At 44.7% G+C, this 18,494-nt stretch overlaps 1 protein-coding gene across 4 annotated transcripts in view; it reads left to right on the forward strand.

Annotated features, from left to right (window-relative positions):
- The window catches only part of LOC146337239 (protein FAM169B-like), a 69,319-nt gene that overhangs the window by 27,037 nt on the left and 23,788 nt on the right, over positions 1–18,494 (forward strand). The window contains exons 4-5 of one of the 4 annotated variants that reach the window (XM_084817401.1): positions 4,109–4,194; positions 7,137–7,311. The exons of the other annotated variants lie outside the window; for them this stretch is intronic. Of the exons in view, the coding sequence (XP_084673527.1) occupies positions 4,109–4,194; positions 7,137–7,311 (261 nt within the window). The remainder of the gene's footprint in view (positions 1–4,108; positions 4,195–7,136; positions 7,312–18,494) is intronic. 4 annotated transcript variants of the gene reach the window in all.

Below are 18,494 nucleotides of genomic sequence, written 5' to 3' on the forward strand. Positions count from 1 at the left end.
GGCCTTACAGTGTAGATCAGAAAGAATTAATGAGGTTAGGAATTTGTTGTAGGGCTGGAACTTGGGAAAGTATGGTGTCAGACAGTTCCCAGGATAGGAGCTTTCTAGAAGAAACAGTTCTGAAAACCCACTGACCTAAACTGTGGAGCATGGTGAAGGTGAAGAGCCCTCATCGTTGCTGACATTTGTTTGTTAATTTGGTGGTTTGAGGTTAGTCCTTCGTAGTACGTAAGGATTACAAAAAATGAGGTTAACATCCTGACCCCAGTTTCACACAATGATGTGGTTCGCACAATCATTTTCAGCCACGGTCACTTAAATAAGCTACCATGATTTGCGGCACATGCTGGGTGCCTGTTGCGTAACCCAACCCCTGCTTGTAGGTTGTCATGTCATCCGAACCTGGCAAGAGTGGCTTGTTGGCATTGTTAACAAACCACCCACAACCCTAAAACAGCCCATGGGTTCTGGGCGGGTTGTTAACCATGCCAACAACCCACCCTCGCCAGGTTTGATTGACACAACAACCTGTGAGCAGAGGTATGGAACCTGGCACATGCTGCAGACCACGGTGGCTTAAATAATGATTGTGCAAACCCGCCCAATATGTGTACGAACAAACCTAGGTTTGCCATTGAGCAGAAGTTAACCGGTGGAAGGGCTTCAGCTCAGTGGTAGAGCACATGCTTTTCGTACAAAATGTCCTGGATTCGATCTTAGGCCTGGGAAAGACACCCATCTGAACTCCTGAAGAACCACTCTGAGTTAGCGCAAACTGGGGGCAACCTTTCTACCCATGAGGGCTGCATGAGTCAGGGGCCGCATGCTAGGAATGGGTGTGGCCAAAGGTGTTGGTGGACATGGCCAGGGCAGCCCCCCTGCATTTTCTGTCTCACACACACACCAGAGACCCTTCACCCCCCTCACAAGTACACATATCCCCCCCGCCATCTCAGTGTGCAGGGATGAGGAGGTTTAAAGCTCTTCTGCCTGCAAGCTGAGCTCCCAACCTCCCTACTGCCCAGCTGATTGGCATTTCCCCCAATGCCAACCAGTCGGGCTGGGGAAGTGCGCCATGTAAATGGGAATGATGGCATGTGGGGATGACTCTCCACACTGTCTTCTCCCACGGGGCAGCTGAGTGAGTGCAATTGTGATGAAGAAGGGGGTGTGTGGGGAGGGTCACCCTTCCCTGTTGTCTCCCCATAGCAATTGCTCTCTCCCCACCCACCAATCAGCTGTTTGGTGGGCTGGCAAGAGCGTGATTTACATGGGGAGGAATGTGCATTTGAGGGGTCATTCCTGTGCACCTCTTTACCATAATAATCCTGTTCCCACCCCAGCCCACCAAACAGCTTTGTGGTGGAGGAAATTCAGGGGCTTGGGCAAGCCAAACCCAAGGCCTCCAAGAGCTGCATGTAGCCTAAACTGATGGGCCAATGGTCTGATTTGATATATGGCTGCTTCGTATGTCTGTTGCTAGTCTTGGCTGTTGTGTATACCTGTATGATGATTGCTTCATTCATGTTTTACATCATTAGATGTACATATATAACAGCTTACACATAACCCTTTGTCTGGGAGTTGTGTAATACAGAGGTTTATGAAGGCCACGCTGCTGTTATAAGTCTACTGAGCATCACACTTGAGTCATAAGATGTCTTTGCATTCAAAATGATTTCCACAAAGTTAGTTATAAGCTAAGGATGAATATGCAGGTGAATATTTTCAACATGTTCTCTTTAAAAGCCAGTAGAAACTATTATTTAAATAATGAATTACCTTCATACAGGATATGGAGAAGACTTTCTCCCCTCTTTAAGGGAGGGATGTGTATAGGCAAGATAATCCAAGTAATATGATGTGATAGTTGCTATGTCAACTTTACTAAATTACTTTCTCTCTGCGCCTTAAAATTATTGAATGGCACAGAATGATGCCATAAAGAAGTCAAGTCATTCTCTGTATTTTGCACAGAGTTTCTTCAGACTTTTCATGCACGTGTGTGTGTGTATGTATAAAACGCATGTGTACTTACTGCCAAACCCAGCTTGCTATTAAATGGAAGCCTCTCCCATCGATGTTGGGCTTCTTTTGTCCCATACGTTTAGTTCATGTTCTCATTTGCTTATTGTATATTTCTTGGCTGTGTAGTGAAGTAGTGCCTAATTGCACTTGAAAGTAGCATGGGGAGATTGAGTTTTTGTAGGCAGCTCATGCATCATAAAAAAACATGAAATCCCTATGCAAGGGTGTGTGGAATATGTAATGAATTAGGCATAGCTGTAATCATGCACCTGCAACTTCCCCTTACTGCTTTCTTTCACAATGCGCATATAGCACATTTTGGAACATGCCTTAATTTATTTAAAATATAAGTTAACTAAGCAATAGCTATTACCCTTCAAGCTCATGTGGGAGCTAGTGAAGAAAGACGAAACTTGTCTGTGCACAATAGAAACATTTGTAGAACCCTGGAGCTAAAGCTAGGTAATTGATGACAATCCCGTTAAAACTTCTGTGGCTTGTAATGCACCACCTCTTCCATTTCACTTGCTGGTACATAAATCCTCTCCCACCACACCTCTGCAAACACACACACATTAAATGTTGTGTAGCTATTATTTTTCGTGGTAGCATAGATCTTTTTTCGATGCACGCAATTGTGTTTTCTTTGTGGAAATATTACTGGATTTGAAGTGACACTAAAGAACACACACACACACACACACACACACACACACAGAGACGTCTGCATTGTCTCCCTATTGCCTTCTGAGCTCATGTCAAGGTGTTGGTGATGCACTATCAGCCCTAAAGCAGGGGTGTACAATCTCAGGGCTGGAGGCCAAATCTGGCCTACTTGGACCCCCATCTAGCCTTCTGGGGTTCCCAAATGGTCATGCCCCTTTCCCTGGCCCCATCTCCTTTCCCCCAGCCCCTGACTGGTTGGTGGTTTCCCAGCATTTGTGCAGTTTTCCCCGCATTTTAAAAGGTTGAAATGCCTCTCATAAGACTTAATGACTGGCAGTATGAGCATTAAGCTAAAATATATCGGTATTGTTGTTCCTGCCCCTGTTGCCTTTGGTCCTGCCCACTGAAGTGCAGCAGCCCGAGAGCTTCTTTGCAATGGAATTCAGCCCTCGGGCTGAAAGAGGTTCAGCACCCCTGCCCTAAATGTTCTGAGCTCAGTATAGCATCTCCATCCCTATGTTCTGCTGTGATCCTGGGAGCAGAATTTTAATTGTACAATCTAACACAGCCTTCCCAACCTGATGCCCTACAGACATGTTGGTCTACAACCCCCATCACCCCCAACCAGCACAGCACAGTGATTATGGGAGTTGTAATCCAATTCACCTAGGTTGGGGAAGGCTGGTCTAGCATGAAATCAGGTCCACAAGATGACCCAGAGGTGTTCTCAGTGGTCCCTGCTCAACTTCACATTCTCTTCCCCAGGATGTTTGCTAAAACTGAAGCCTATATGTCTTCCAGAAACATGGTGTTAAGACGTTTTTGTTCAAACTGGTGTTTGTGGTTGCCAGGAATAGGAAGGTGTAGGGTAAAATAATTAGCTGTTATCATGTAAGTTTAGCTCCCCAGAGACCTTTGTCTATTAGGCGGTATAGAAATGTAATAAACAAACAAACAAATACAATTTCTGTATTTGTGTGCGCGTGCGTGTGTGAGAGACAGAGAGAGAGAGAGAGAGAGAGAGAGAGAGAGAGAGAGAAAGAAAGATTGGGTAATATTTCTGGACCATGGACACAATTCCACATAACCTTTGTATTTTCCTGGCAGCTCAGTTTCAATGAACTAGATTTGCCGAAGAGTACATCTGTGTGCAGATCAGGAGATGTTCCAACATGATCATGTGTGTTGATAGTTTGGCTGCCTCTTTGAGATTCGTTAACTCCACTGTCCCATGAAAAGTCTGGGGAAAAAATAGTTCGCTAGTGACAGAAATGCAAAATGTGTGTGTGTGTGTGTATAAAACGTACGACAAGAAGGCAATAGCAGAGACATGTCTCTGAGAATCTGTATGAGCTCTTGATGTCATTGTGGCACACTGTTTTAAACAGAAGTTCTTTATCTCATTCTTTTTTAGTTTTAGCCATTTATTTGCACAGCTCTTGGTGGCTTGTTGAAGATGCAGTGAAAACAGCTGATCCTTCCCGAGAGGGTCTGATACAGGTGAAGATGTTACTTTAAGCTATTTATCTCTGTCAGCAATTACGCTTCAGTTATTGTATGCTGTCTTAAAAAAATAGAACTGGTAATGCTTAGTGCCAAGAAAACAAAGGCCCCGGCAAATATATGCATGGAATGGATTATATAAAATATAAACATATATTTTACTTGATTTACATAATGCTTTTACTTAAAATATTTAGGTTTTCAGAGAATTTGGAATATTACAGAGTAGGGAGGGGTAGTGGCAGGCACAAGAAAAAGCTCTCAGCTCTGAAATCTTAACTGAAGGATCACTGTTGTGAGTTTTCAGTATACACTGGTGTTGCTAGGGTCTTAAAACATTCAGGGCCACAAATCTGCCTATGCTAATATATATCCATATATAGGATGTCTTTAAATTTCACAGGTGTCAAAGCCAGCCAATTAATTTCTCATCCACATAACCTCCAATAAAACAATTATTCAAATAATTTATACTCTGACCTAGACCATCCCAAAACAATGGACACAGTTGTTCTCTCAGCTTAATTGTCATGTAGGAGAAATTTGGGGGTGGGGGCAGTGTTGCAGCATGTGGGAAGAGAAGAGTTTACTTTTCCATTCCCAGTTGCAATCTCCCTTGAAATTTACCCCCGGTATGGCAATTAGGCTGAGAAATCACCATCTGTTGGCACAGTGGATACTCAGAGCTTTCTGGAATAGATGTGCGGGCCTGGGGAACAGATTTAGGGATAGGGCTCCATGGGTCCATGCTTAGCAACACCCCTACTGGTATGTGGAACATTTGCTTTTAACTTTGGAGCGTCATGTGACTGGTTTTATCAGAGCATGTAGTGCCTGGGGTAGCATGTGTTTAACCTTCTCTACCAGCACGGGCTATTAGTCATGCTGGAGAAAAAGCACAGGCATGAGTTTTGTGACTCCCCCTCCTCCAGCAAAGAGGGGAGGATTTAGACTGGGAAAATGATGTGGGTGGAGGGAAAGAGCAAACAAACCCTCTCCCAGAGTTATCGCTCTGCTCAAAATTGGATCCCTCTGTGGCTGTTTATGGATCTCCCTGATCATGTCTTTTTGGTCCTGAGTGGGTTTAGGGAGAATCCCTGCCTTTTTCTAGGCTTGGGGGGAAGGTCAGGAGGGACTCTTCTTGAGACCGTGCTGAGCACTCAAATGTGCTTGTCAGTAGTGAGCTGGATCCATAATAGACGCCTTTTTGAGATACTGAAGGTAAATTAGATAAGGTAAATTAGAGTTGAAGAAACAGAAGCTACCAACATTTTATTGAAGGAAAGGCCACCTTTAATATTTTCATTTTCTTTTCTAGTATAGTAACATGCCAGAGAGAAAATGACTTCAGAAAAATAAATAGTATGCCCTTAACTCACAGCCCTATTGAGTAAAGTTGATTAATCTACTACTACTGATTAAAACTTGCAGATATAATTTTCATTATTTTGCTCTTTAGTGTGAGGACAAGCAAACTTTTATTTTAAAATGATCTCTGACTCCATACAGTATCTCATGATACGACAGTATCGCATTCAACTCATGGTTCAAAAAATGGTCTGAATGATGCTGTAACTCTTAAAGCTAAACAGAACTGGCCATGGGCTGCGCCTGAATGGGAAACAGATGCGAGTGTGAAAGGGTAGGTGATACAGCAGATCCTAGATCCCCTGACATAATTTTTAGCCTTAAAAGAATTGTGTATGATGTAGTTCGCATCTGGGGCACTGAAAGAGCGGGGAGTTTGACTCTTTCAGCTGCACCATTTCCCCATTTTAAATTGTCCTCCTGGAAGTTGCCATAAACCACAGAGGGGGAAAAGGACCCCTATTGTACTTGCCTTTCCCCCCTCCACAGCTAATAGCAGTTTTGGTGGGGGAGGATTTAAGTTGAGGAAAGGATTACTCTCCCTTTCCTTCAGTTCCATGGACCTAATCCAAACTGGGGATCCCTGCAGCTGTTTTTAAGGCTACAAAAAAGATGTCAGGAGGTCTGACCATGAATGTCCCACATCACATGTAGCTTGGTCTGACCAAGGAGGAAGATTGGGGTTTAAATATAATATATAATTAAAAGCAACAACATAGGTACAGTTCTCTTGACATCATACTCTGTTAGGGTGCACGTTGCTCAATGTTTCTCCAGGGGTGCTCCCACTTTGTTCCCTACTATCTACACCTCCACTTTCCAAAGGTTATAAAAGCCAGTAATGTTCCTCAGCCCTGTTTCATTTCTCCTTTTCCATTTCTGTCCACTTTGCCCCCTTTGTCAGGTAGTAGAAGAAGCAATCAGATAACGGAGTTATTCCATTAGCAATAATAGTCTCACACTGTTAGAGCTGTTTGGCCATCTGTTGGGAAGAGCCAGTCTTATTACCCTTTGGCACAGTGTCTTACTTACACATCCCTTTAAAAATGCCTTCTGTCTTGGATCATTTAAACATATATTGCATTTGTTTTATTGAGTTCTTCAGGCTTTAAGGGATTTCTCTGATTTAAAATTTGTCCCGTGCTATCTTAATTTTGATGCTGTTAGACGTTTGATAAGGGTGTGTGCCTATCTCTTTATTTTACAAATTCCCCAACTGATCAGACACTGTAAACTATGTAGGAATCACATAACTATAGGGCAGATTAGTTTGCATTGTGTGTTGGTTCTTCCTTTTACCTTCTCTAGCAGTTGAATGCTTCCTGTTTTTCCTATAATAATTGTACTTGTTTTGCAATCATATTAATTAAACAAAGTATGATCTGCTGGAAATATCTTCTGTGCAAATCACACATGTTTGGGCATATGTATATTCATTTTATCATCAGTGAACTCAGGTATTTGTATCCAATATATATTACTTAAAAACCCACAAAATTCTTTATTGGATGTCAGAATGTTACATCTCTCTTATTTTCTCTCTCCCCCACCCCGGCAATTTGTCTTGTAAGGTCCAGACATTTGCAGAAAGAATTGTCCTCTTTATGCTTAACTGCATCATTTTTGGAATGCTAGAGAGGAATTTGACTCACGATGCGCTCTTTGTGCCTCATTCCAAGAAGGAGTGTGCCAAAATATTCTGGAGGAGTGGAGATGCTGCTGCTTTCTACACAGTCAAAGCGAAAGGTGCAGTTGTTTTGAGCACACTTTCCTATCAGTAAGCATGTTTACCAAAACCAGAGGCACCATTTCAGAAGGGACAGAAGGCAGTGGCCCTGTATCGATGATCATATCTCAATTTAACAAGCTGAGATATGCATGAATCTTTTGCCTGTGCATGCAACCCTTTTTGTCCTCCTCTCAGAGCACACAGCAATCAAACTATGGTTTAAAATCCTGGCTTCTTTTGAACTCTGTAACCACGGTTTCCCAGTTTGGATGAGATAGGAAACTATGGTTAACTAGAGATTTCTGGGTTTGATTGCTGCATGCTGTGAAGGGAGCAGTTTAATAAGGTGAGATATGATTGTCCAAACACAGCTAGTCTCTGCAACTGTAAAGGTTTGGTCTTTGATATATTCATGATTAAAATTCAATATCCCCCTGCCGTCTGTATTTTAAGAACATTTATTGTGATGTTTTCCCTGTTGTTTTTTTTAATAGGTGATATTGTTGCTACTGGCTGGGCTGTCTCTATGTGCGCTAATTGTTAGAAGATGGATTCTTGATACAGAAATGTGGTGTAATGATTAGAGTGTTGGACTGGGAATTGGGAAACCCAGGATCTAGTCCTCACTTGGCTATGAAGCACACTGGGTGACTTTGTGCCAGGCACTGACTCTCAGCCTAACCTACCTCACAGGGTTGTTAGGAGGATAAAATGAGGAGAATCAAGTATGCTGCCTTTTCTCCTTGGAGGAAAGGAAGGATAGGAATATAGCAAATCAATAAGTAAGAATAAATTATGTGCTTTAAATACCTTTGCTGGAGGTATTTAAGCAGAAGCTGGATGGCCATCTGTCAAGGGTGCTGTAGTTGCATCCTGCATTGAACAGGAGTTGCACTATATGAACTCCAAGGTCCTTTCCATGTCTAAAATTCTAAGGTTCTATGATAGGAATCAGAGCTTGGGGAAGATGGCTCCCACCTCCCCCAGCTAATAGAAGGAGTTGATATAAGGTGTGTGTGTCATCAAAGAAACAGCAGTTTTGTCATGGGAGAAAGAGACAGAGACAGAGAGTGCAGTGAGCTGAGAGCATCATGTGGATACAGGTATCTCTATCTGAGAATCTGATACAGGGTAGCTGATAGACTGCCTTGTAGGAATGCCTGCTGTTTGCCTCCACTTATGATCCGCTGGTATATTTGTAAGTGAAGCAAAAAATGCCTTAACTCTCAAGAGCTTTCTCCTCCAAAGCAAATCAAACCTGGGTAGTTCTTCTCCCCTGGAATTTCTCTGCTGCTTGGGGAAGTGTGAAGTGATCAACATAGCCATAGCAATACTATAGTGTGATTTCGTTGTATTTTATTTATTTATTTATTTATTTATTTCATTTCTATACCGCCCAATAGCCGAAGCTCTCTGGGCGGTTCACAAAAATTAAAACCAAACACACAATAAAACAATTTAAAATATATAGAACATTAAAACCACAATATAACAATACAACCACAATAAAATCTAGCAGCACTGCAGGAGTTTAAAATACAGATTTAAAACAGCAAAGATAAAAATTTAGAAAGCTAAAATGCCTGGGAAAATAAAAAGGTCTTCACCTGGCGCCGAAAGGAATACAATGTAGGCGCCAGGCGAACCTCACTAGGGAGCTCATTCCAGAGCTGGGGTGCCACAGCAGAAAAAGCCTTCCTCCTAGTAGCCACCCGCCTCACTTCCTTTGGCAGAGGCTCACGGAGAAGGGCTGCTGATGATGATCTTAAGGTCCGGGCAGGCACATATGGGAGGAGGCGATCCTTCAGGTAACCTGGCCCCAAGCCGTTAAGGGCTTTAAATGTTAATACCAGCACTTTGAATCGGGCCCGGAAATGGACTGGCAGCCAGTGCAGCTGGAAAAGTACTGGCGTAATATGAGCTCGCAGGCCAGTCCCTGTTAACGATCTTGCTGCCCTATTTTGGACCAGCTGAAGTTTCCGGACCATTTTCAAAGACAGCCCCACGTATAACGCATTGCAGTAATCCAGATGAGAGGTTATCAGAGCATGGATCACTGTAGCTAGGCTATCTCTGTCCAGATAAGGGCGTAGTTGGTATACCAGCCTAAGCTGATAAAAAGTGCTCCGTGCCACTGAGTTCACCTGTGCCTCAAGTGACAGTTCTGGATCCAAGAGCACCCCCAAACTACGAACCTGATCCTTTAGGGGGAGTGCAACCCCCTCCAGAACAGGTTGAATATCACCTAGCCGGGCAGACGAACCACCCACTAACAGTACCTCCGTCTTGTTTGGATTGAGTTTCAGTTTACTGGCCCTCATCCAGTCCATTACCGTGCCCAGGCACTGATTCGGAACAGCCACTGCCTCACCTGGTTTTGATGAAAAAGAGAGGTAGAGCTGGGTGTCATCTGCATATTGATGGCACCTCAGCCCACACCTCCGGATAACCTCCCCCAGCGGTTTCATGTAGATGTTAAACAGCATGGGGGATAAAATAGAGCCCTGTGGAACGCCATGGCACAATTGCCATGGCTCAGAGCAATAATCCCCCAGCACCACCTTCTGGAATCATCCATCCAAGTAGGAGCGGAACCACTGTAGTGCAGTGCCTCCAACTCCTAACCCAGACAACCTATCCAGAAGGATACCATGGTCGATGGTATCGAAAGCCGCTGAGAGGTCCAGGAGAATCAACAGGGTCGCACTCCCCCTGTCCCTCTCCCGGCAGAGGTCATCCCACAGGGCAACCAAGGCAGTTTCCATTCCAAAACCAGGCCTGAAGCCCGATTGAAATGGATCTAGATAATCCGTTTCATTCAAGAGTGCCTGGAGCTGTCCTGCAACCACCCGCTCAAGCACCTTGCCCAGGAAGGGGATGTTGGCCACTGGCCTATAATTGTTAATATCCTCTGGGTCCAGGTTAGGCTTTTTCAGGAGTGGTCTAATTACTGCCTCTTTTAAAGCGGCAGGCACCACTCCCTCTCTCAAGGAGGAATTTACAACCTCCTGGACCCAGCCGGACAACCCCTCCTTGTTTGATTTAATAAGCCATGAAGGTCAAGGGTCAAGCACACAAGTGGTCGATCGGACTTGACCAAGCACCTTGTCCACATCCTCAGGCCTCAGTAACTGAAACTCATCCAGTAAAACTGGACCAGACGGTGCTCTGAACGCCTCTACCAATGGAACTGCATTAATGGTGGTGTCCAATTCATGACGAATCTGAGCGACTTTATCCTCAAAGTGCTGTGCAGACTTGTCACAGCGTGCTACCGAGGGTTCCACCATCTCTCTCCCTGGCCCAGAATGTAACAGGCCGCGAACCACTCGGAAAAGCGCCACTGGACGACACTGAGAAGATGCAATGCTGGTGGAAAAGAACTGTCTCTTTGCCACCCTCACCGCCACAGATTAGGCTCGATAGTGGGCTCTTACCTGTGTTCGGTCAGACTCAGCACGAGTTTTCCTCCACCTGCATTCTAGCCGTCTCCCTTCTTGCTTCATTGCCCTCAGCTCAGGTGTATACCAAGGAGCTGGCCGGGCTCCGCTCAGAGGGAGAGGGTGCTTGGGCACGATCGTGTCAACCGCCCGAGTCATCTCTGCATTCCACAGAGCGAACTGGGCTTCGACAGGAGCACCAGCCATACCAGCAGGAAAATCCCCCAGAGCCCTCTGGAATCCATCGGAATCCATTAATCTCCAGGGGCAGACCATTTTAATAGGTCCCCCACCCTTGCAGAGGGGAAAGGCCGCCAGAAGTCTAAACCTCAGCAGGAAGTGATCTGACCATGACAAAGGGACAGATGTTAATTCCTCCACTTTCAGATCACCATCCTCCTGCCCAGTCGAGAAAACCAGATCAAGCATGTGTCCTTTTATATGCGTTGGGCCAATAACATGTTGGGACAGCCCCATGGTTGTCATGGCGGCCATGAAGTCCTGAGCCGCCCTGGATACAGCGGCCTCGGCATGGAAGTTGAGATCCCCCAGGACCATCATCCTAGGGGTCCTCAACACCAAGTCCGAGACCACCTCCGTCAGCTCAGGCAGGGAGTCTGATGGGCAGCGGGGTGGGCGGTACACCAACAGAATCCCTAATCTGTCCCGGGTACCCAACACAAAGTACAAACACTCAAGATCTGCACTTTTATTCTTTAATGTTTACTGTACATTGCCTTGAAAGGGCTTGCCTGGAAAAATTGCTTATAACTAATGAACTAAATCTAAATCTAAATCTGAATAAATTATCCACACTGGTCATGTAGTCACTTCCCATTTTAGGCAAAGGAATTTGTGTTTTTGGCATGAATATCTAGTACAAAGGTATGTTTCATTGTTTGTAACAATAACCACTTAGAGATGTTGAACTAGTTGCCCAGAAATATAGAAAATATCATGTGTTCTAAATCATGGGGTGGTGGGTGGTGGTGGTGGTGGCACAAAGTATCCCTAAACTGCACTGTTACCATAACAATTTAAGTTTGCTTAAATACAAATACCTTTTTTTCAAGGACTTGCTCAAGTTTTTCACAATTGAGGCAAGCATTTTACAATATTTGCTAAATTGGATGCAGTCAATTATACAGTTAATCAGGAATCCTTCAGATTCTGAGATGTTTCCAGTGAAGTTTCAGTGGGATGAATTAGGAGAAGCTGCTTGACCCTAAAAGCCCTTCAGGAATACATCAAAGCAAGGGGGGGGGGGGCTGGAACAAAATGCTACAGTGTGGAGTGCTCCAGTTCAGGGTTCCAGGCAATCAACCATGTCCTTTTCCAGGATAATCTCGTCTGTTCTCCTCCACTCCCACATTTTTCCGTCTCCCTTTGCCCCAGCATACAGCATTCTGTGACCATTGAGCATGAACATGCCCAGTATAGGGTTGGCAACGTGGTGTCAGCAGGCACCAATGTGCCCCCAGACATCTTTCTTTGTGCCCATCAAGGTGCCTGACCCCTCCTACTTTTTAAAAGTTAACACGTTTTCTTACCAGCAGCTAGGATTACTGTGAAATAGGTTTCTGTTGGCGCTGAAAACTGTGGGTTCAAAGGAGTTGTTTAGCATGTTGGGGCTCAGACCCAACCTCTGCCTTGTACTCGGTCTTCTGGGTCGGTTACTTGTCCTTTTCCAAGGCACTCATGGCAGCCATTTTGTGGTGGTGCCCAGGATAGTTTCTGAATTGTCAAATATGCCCATGGCCCAAAAGGTTTGCTGACACCTGCCTTAGACTGTTTTTTTCCAGCCCCCATCCCTCCTCATTTCCCCCGTCCCCTAAAAGGTTTTTGCATTTCTGCAAACCTTAGAGTTCCCATGAGCCTCCTGATACTTCCTTCTTGTACTTAGGGACGTAGGAATCTGCCTTATACTGAATCAGACCATTGGCCCATCTAGCCCAGTATTGTTGACACTGACTGGCAGTGGCTCCCAAGGGTTTCAGGCAGGATTCTTTCCTCATGCTACCTGGAGAAGCCAGGGATCAAACCTGGGGCCTTCTGCATGCAAAGCATGTGCTCTATCACGCTAAGCTATGACTCCTGCCATAGCCCACTGGTTTGGCTAACTGTTTTGGCTACCTAAGAATAGGCACTCAGAAAATGCATTTGCTGTTCATATATAGGATGATGACCTTCAAGGAGCCGGAGGAATCACTGTTTGTAATTTGTAAGAAAAAGACAAGGTTGGGGATATTTTATCAGGGATGTATAAAATGCCCTGTCTTAGGGTAGGGGGCTTGGCCTAGGTGACTCCTGGGGTCCCATCATATTCCAAATGTAGCCTTGTATTTCTGTCAGAATCTCTTCCTTCTTCTAAAGCACACATTTTTTTTTTTTTGCACTAGCTAGAAAACTTGGAATATAATAGAATTAACTGAACACATACTATGGGCCATGCCTTCGTTGAATTTTATTTGAAGCTAGAGATTTTGCTTGTTTCTTGGATTTTGTGTAGGCGTGTTTGTGTGTATATACACAAATCACACAATGGGTTGACTTTGGGCACCATTCAGCAGAAACATTTTCTGCTGTTACACAAGGGCTCTGTCTGCAGAAGGTCTCTCTGGACAAACGTCTGCCAAGCCAGCTTGTTAATCAGGGAACGAGCTGGAATGTGCAATTTTGTTTGGTTTGGGTCTTTTAGATGTGGGGCGGGATGGGGTTGGGCTTTTCCTGGGTTTTTGGATGTTTGAGAGCATTAATGGCTGTCTCCTTTCTCTACCCTTGTAATTGCTGTTTACCATTCTGCTGGCTCACAGGTTAGTCATTTAGCATGTGTGACCTAACCAAACAGATTAAAGGCTCTGAGAGAGTAGACTGCATAAAGGCTTCCTTCTCCAATGACATCCGTTTACTTCCCTTGTCTTTTCCTTCACCCATAACGCTCAGTGTTTATACCAAAGGAACAATAGGGGTCTTCAAACAACAACTCCCTCCACCCGTTCAATGAATGCATGAGAGGGTAGAGCAGGATTGCCTTGTGCCCCGTGTCCACAACTCCTGATGCGGGTGTGCCCCTGGTGGCTGCATCTTCTGCATTAGTGAGAGAGGGCCGTACATACATACGGTTCTTCCTGGGTCAATCTGGGTTCCTGATCTCAAGGAAGAACCTTATGCACATATAGCCCTTTGTCACTAATGCTGAGCATGTGACTGCTGGGTGTGGGTGGCCAGTGGGCATGATCCTGCTTCCCCCTCATGCATTCACTGACTGCATGGGGAGGGTGAGTGAACACCCTAATGGAATAAGGCATTATTATTACTAGTGAAATGACCCCACACGATAAGAATGCTTGTGGAATAAGTGTGCTGCTTATTAGTCACTCTCTCCCAAGTGAAGGGGCAGAAATGTCCTACAATGGCTGGATTTTTAAGGTTTTTTTCCACCTAACTTGACCAGATCTATATTTATGAGCACCCCCCAAGTCTCAAAGACAGTTTGATCATATGGGAAGCTTCTTATGTAGAAAGCTGTCTCTCACAAGGGCCCCACAGTATATATTCAAGATGCCGTCACCTTTCCTCTGTATTGGAAAAACCTTATTTGCCTGCTCTTCTGTGATTGGTGAGCTTTTTCAGTCCTATCCCTTATTGGCTAAAAAGCTCTTTCTACCAATCCCAATAGGGTAAGCGTGCAAAAACAGGAAATCAACCAGTCAGGAGTATAGGAGATTACTGAAGATGATCTTTCTTATAACTGGCTGACCATTCTTTTAAAAAAATGTCTAGGTGCCTGTAGCAAACTTCTAGGTGCTCAGATGTGGTACCTAAGATTTTTTTTCAAGCTCTGGTTACTAGGAAGGGCCATAGCTCATTGCTAGAGCACATGCCTTGCATACAGGTAGCCCTAGGTTCAATCCCCAGCATTTCTTTGTAGGGTGGGGAATAACCCTTGCCTGAAACCCTGGAAGATGCTGCCAGTCAATAAAGAGCAAGTTGGATCAATAACTAAGTATTTTTCTGTGATCTTTATCAGGGGTGTTGAACTTCTTTCAACCCAAGGGTCGAATTCAGTTTCAGAGAAGCTCTTGGGGGCTGTATTCCAGTGGTGGGCGGGGCCAAAGGGGAAGGGCCATAATTCCAAAAATGCCAGCATATTTTAGCTTAAAGCTCTTATTTGGGGATGTATGAGAATTTCTTTTTTGCTTGCCAAATATGCAAGCATGCCCCATTTGAAGCCCCGAATGTGAGTGTGGGCGGGAGCACGTGTCTGCTGAAAATTTTTGCAAATGGTTGAACATGTGCTCGCATTCATCTCATTCCTGATTCCTAGTTGGCTTTGATCAAATTTCCTAATTTGCACGAATTCCCTCAGTCGACTGAATTAGCCCCACGTAAGTCCATGGAAGACATTTGCACAAATTTCAGGAGATTTGCACGCATCTCCCATTCGCGCAAAGCAAGCAGCGATTGCGAAGGAAATTGGGCATGAGATGTTCTGAAGATCCTAGCGATCTCTAACATGGCTTGTTCTCCCACTCCTACTCTTATTGCCAGTAACTAAGCCTTAGGAGAGACACTTCAATGTTTAGCATGAGGTAGGGGCGTCCCACAAACCATGAAATGATTGGGGGAAATGAGCTGGGGGAAGAGGCGTGGTCAGCTGATGAACCCTGGAGTGTTGGATTGGGACTCCAGGTGGGTTGGATTGGGCCCATGGGCCTGATGTTCAACATCCCCGCTCTATACTATTATTCATTGCTCTACAGAGCAATCCTATGTCCCCTAGACAGCATCTGGGGGACATAGGATATTTTTGTTTCCTGGCTCCGAGGTCAGAAACAGGGCACCGACTTTGGAGCCAGAAAACCGTGCTCCCTCCCCCTCGTAGCTGGCACAGAGAGAACTGTGCCGGCTGCCTCTCTGTGCTCAGAAAACAGAGTGCGGAGATGGGGGAAAGGGGGTGTTCATGGGGGTGGGAGGGGAAGAGGCTTATGAGTATCTAGGGTGGATCCCATAGGATTGCGCCCTTAATAATTAATACTTTGATAAAATAACACATGGTGATGTAAACTTCAAGCCAGTTAAATATGGTGAACATAATCTTGATTATGTTATGATATTCTGGAGGTGACGGACTCAAACTTGGGGGAGCTGGGGGTGGCGATGGCCGACAGGAAGCTCTGGCATCGGCTGGTCCATGAAGTCACGAAGAGTCGGAAGCGACTGACCGAATAAACAACAACAAACAACAATCTTGATTTACTCTCAAAGTGCATTGTGTTAAGTGACAGTTTATCCCTTTAAATCCTATTTTTATTTTTTATTACATTTTCACCCTTTTTCCCTCTTGCAAGGAACCCAAGGCAGCTTTCATGGTCTTCCTCCTCTCCATTTTATCCTCACAACACCCCTATGAGGTAGGTTAGGCTGAGAGTCAGTGACTGGCCCAAAGTCATCCAACAAACTTCATGGCTGAGTGGGGATTACAACCTGAGTCGTAGTCCAACATTCTAACCACTACACCGCACTGGCTCTCATATGCAAAGCGTAACCATCTATCAGTCAAATGTTCAGTTGTCTCGCCATTTTGGTGGGGTGTTGTTGTTTTTTCACAAAGGGATTGTCTGCCTGCTTTTGCTATGTTTCCAGATGGTTTCTTCTGGTTGATATGGCTTGAATTTGGATTGCTATATTTAATCGAAGAAACTTGGTTGTTAGAGATTTGCATAGTAATTTGCTTACAGATGTAGAAAAGTGTGTCCTGTTTATGAGTTCATTAGACTATGCACACCTCTGTCTTTCTAAAGCGAGATTATCAGGTGTTTAATTGTGCCCATTGTTCTATGACAGCTGTCATAAACAGCTATGTTTAGCTGTCGGTATTGGCCCTTTAACTTTCCAACCTTATGTCAGGTTTTTGCAAGGCTGTATCACATGAACAGGCAAAATGGGAAGAGGCTCCATGCAATAACGATGATACAGTGAGGGAGTGTGATGGCTGTTGTGAAAGACTGCCTTCTCCTTTATGAGCCTGCTGGGTTTTAAGATCATCAGGGGAAACCCTTCTTACAGTATTGCCACCAGTAGAGGTTCATTTGGTAGGGGATGAGAGGGGCCTTCTCAGTGGCTGCTTCCTGCCTTTGGAACTCCCTGCTGAGAGATGCTAGGCTGGCTCTCTTTGCTATCTTTCCACCGACAGGCAAAGACATTTTTATCCAAGCAGGCCTTTGGCATGAAAGCTGGTTTGTTGGGCTGGGTGCTGTTTTTATTCTTTTATTGTTGTGTGTGTGTGTTTTAATTGTTTACATTTAAACAAATGTAATTGTTTAGGATTGCTTTACTAATGTTTTTATTTTAAATGTTGCCTTTTATTGTTGCTAGCTGCCTAGAGCACCATTTCCTGGTAGAAATGTGGGATATAAATAAAATAAATAATTGTACAATCCCCTTTTAAGGCTATTGCGGACATTGTAGCAAAAACTCTGTTAGCTTCCCAAAATGAATGGTGTCCTGCTGCCAGAATCTGACATCTCAGTTGGGCTGCCAGCCAGTCCGGGATGTGCTGGGTTTCTTGGCTCACATGGGGGCCTAATGCTTTTCTTAGCTGTGTCCGTATGTGAGTAATCGGAGGGCAGTAAGTCCTACCCAAAGGGTGCCTTTACACTGTAGAAATCTTGGACATTTGGATAACTGGACTGCCCTTGTAAATGAAACAGAGAAGAGGAGACGTTATTCACAGCTGGGCACTGAGTGACAACACGGTTGCCAGTTACCAGTTAACTTGCCTGTGAGATCAGGGAAAGAAACAAGAACTTGCTTCTTTGAGGCCACAGGGACCTATCTGTGAAATGAGAGCTCAAATGAGACCCACCAAGCTCAACAGAGTTCACAAGCCATGTTTTGTGATCTGCCAGGTGTTTTATTACCCCCTTGTTTTTGCAGGGGGCAGCAAAAACAGGAGGGTTATTGAGCCCACAATTGGCCATAATATTTGGCTAGTAGGCTGTGAGTGGGCTTGGAGGGTCATCAGTTGTGTAGGTCTTTTAATAGGATTGAAAGGGTCAATTCTGTGTATGTGAGGGTGAAACATCTTCCCAAAAGTGGCAGGAGGGAGAAGAATCAGTCTATTTTCTTGCAGAAGAATGCATATCATATACTACAAGAACACCTTAAAAAAAATCCGATATTGCTATATTAAGTACATCACAGGAAAAATGTTGCTATGATGTACTGTTTTGTCCCCTGTGCTATTTAACGTATATATGAAACCATTAGGAGAGGTTGTCTGAAGTTTTGGGGTTCTGTGTTACCAGTACTTGGAATCTAATTCCAAGGAAGCTGTTGTGGTGTTAAACCGGTGTCTGTCAGCAGTAGTGGACTGGATGAGGGCAAACAAATTAAAGCTTAATCCAGACAAGACAGAGGTGCTCCTGGTCAGTCGAAAGGTAGATCAGGGAATAGGGATTCAGCTTGTGCTGGTTGGGGTTATGCTCCCCCTGAAGACACAGGTTTGCAGCTTGGGTGTACTTCTGGATTCAGCCCTGAGCCTAGATGCCCAAGTTTCAGCGGTGGCCAGAAGTGCATTTGCACAGTTAAAGCTTGTGCGCCAGCTGCGCACGGTCCTTGAGATGTCTGACTTGGCCACAGTGACACATGCCTTAGTTACATCCCATTTGGATTACTGTAAGCTCTATGTGGGGCTGCCTCTGAAGAGTGCTCAGAAACTTCAGCTGGTTTAAAGAGCTGCTGCCAGACTGTTGACT

The sequence above is a fragment of the Heloderma suspectum genome, chromosome 11 (assembly GCF_057233095.1).
Source record: "Heloderma suspectum isolate Gila_16-S chromosome 11, 16-S_ref, whole genome shotgun sequence".
NCBI classification, from domain to species: Eukaryota; Metazoa; Chordata; class Lepidosauria; order Squamata; family Helodermatidae; genus Heloderma; species Heloderma suspectum.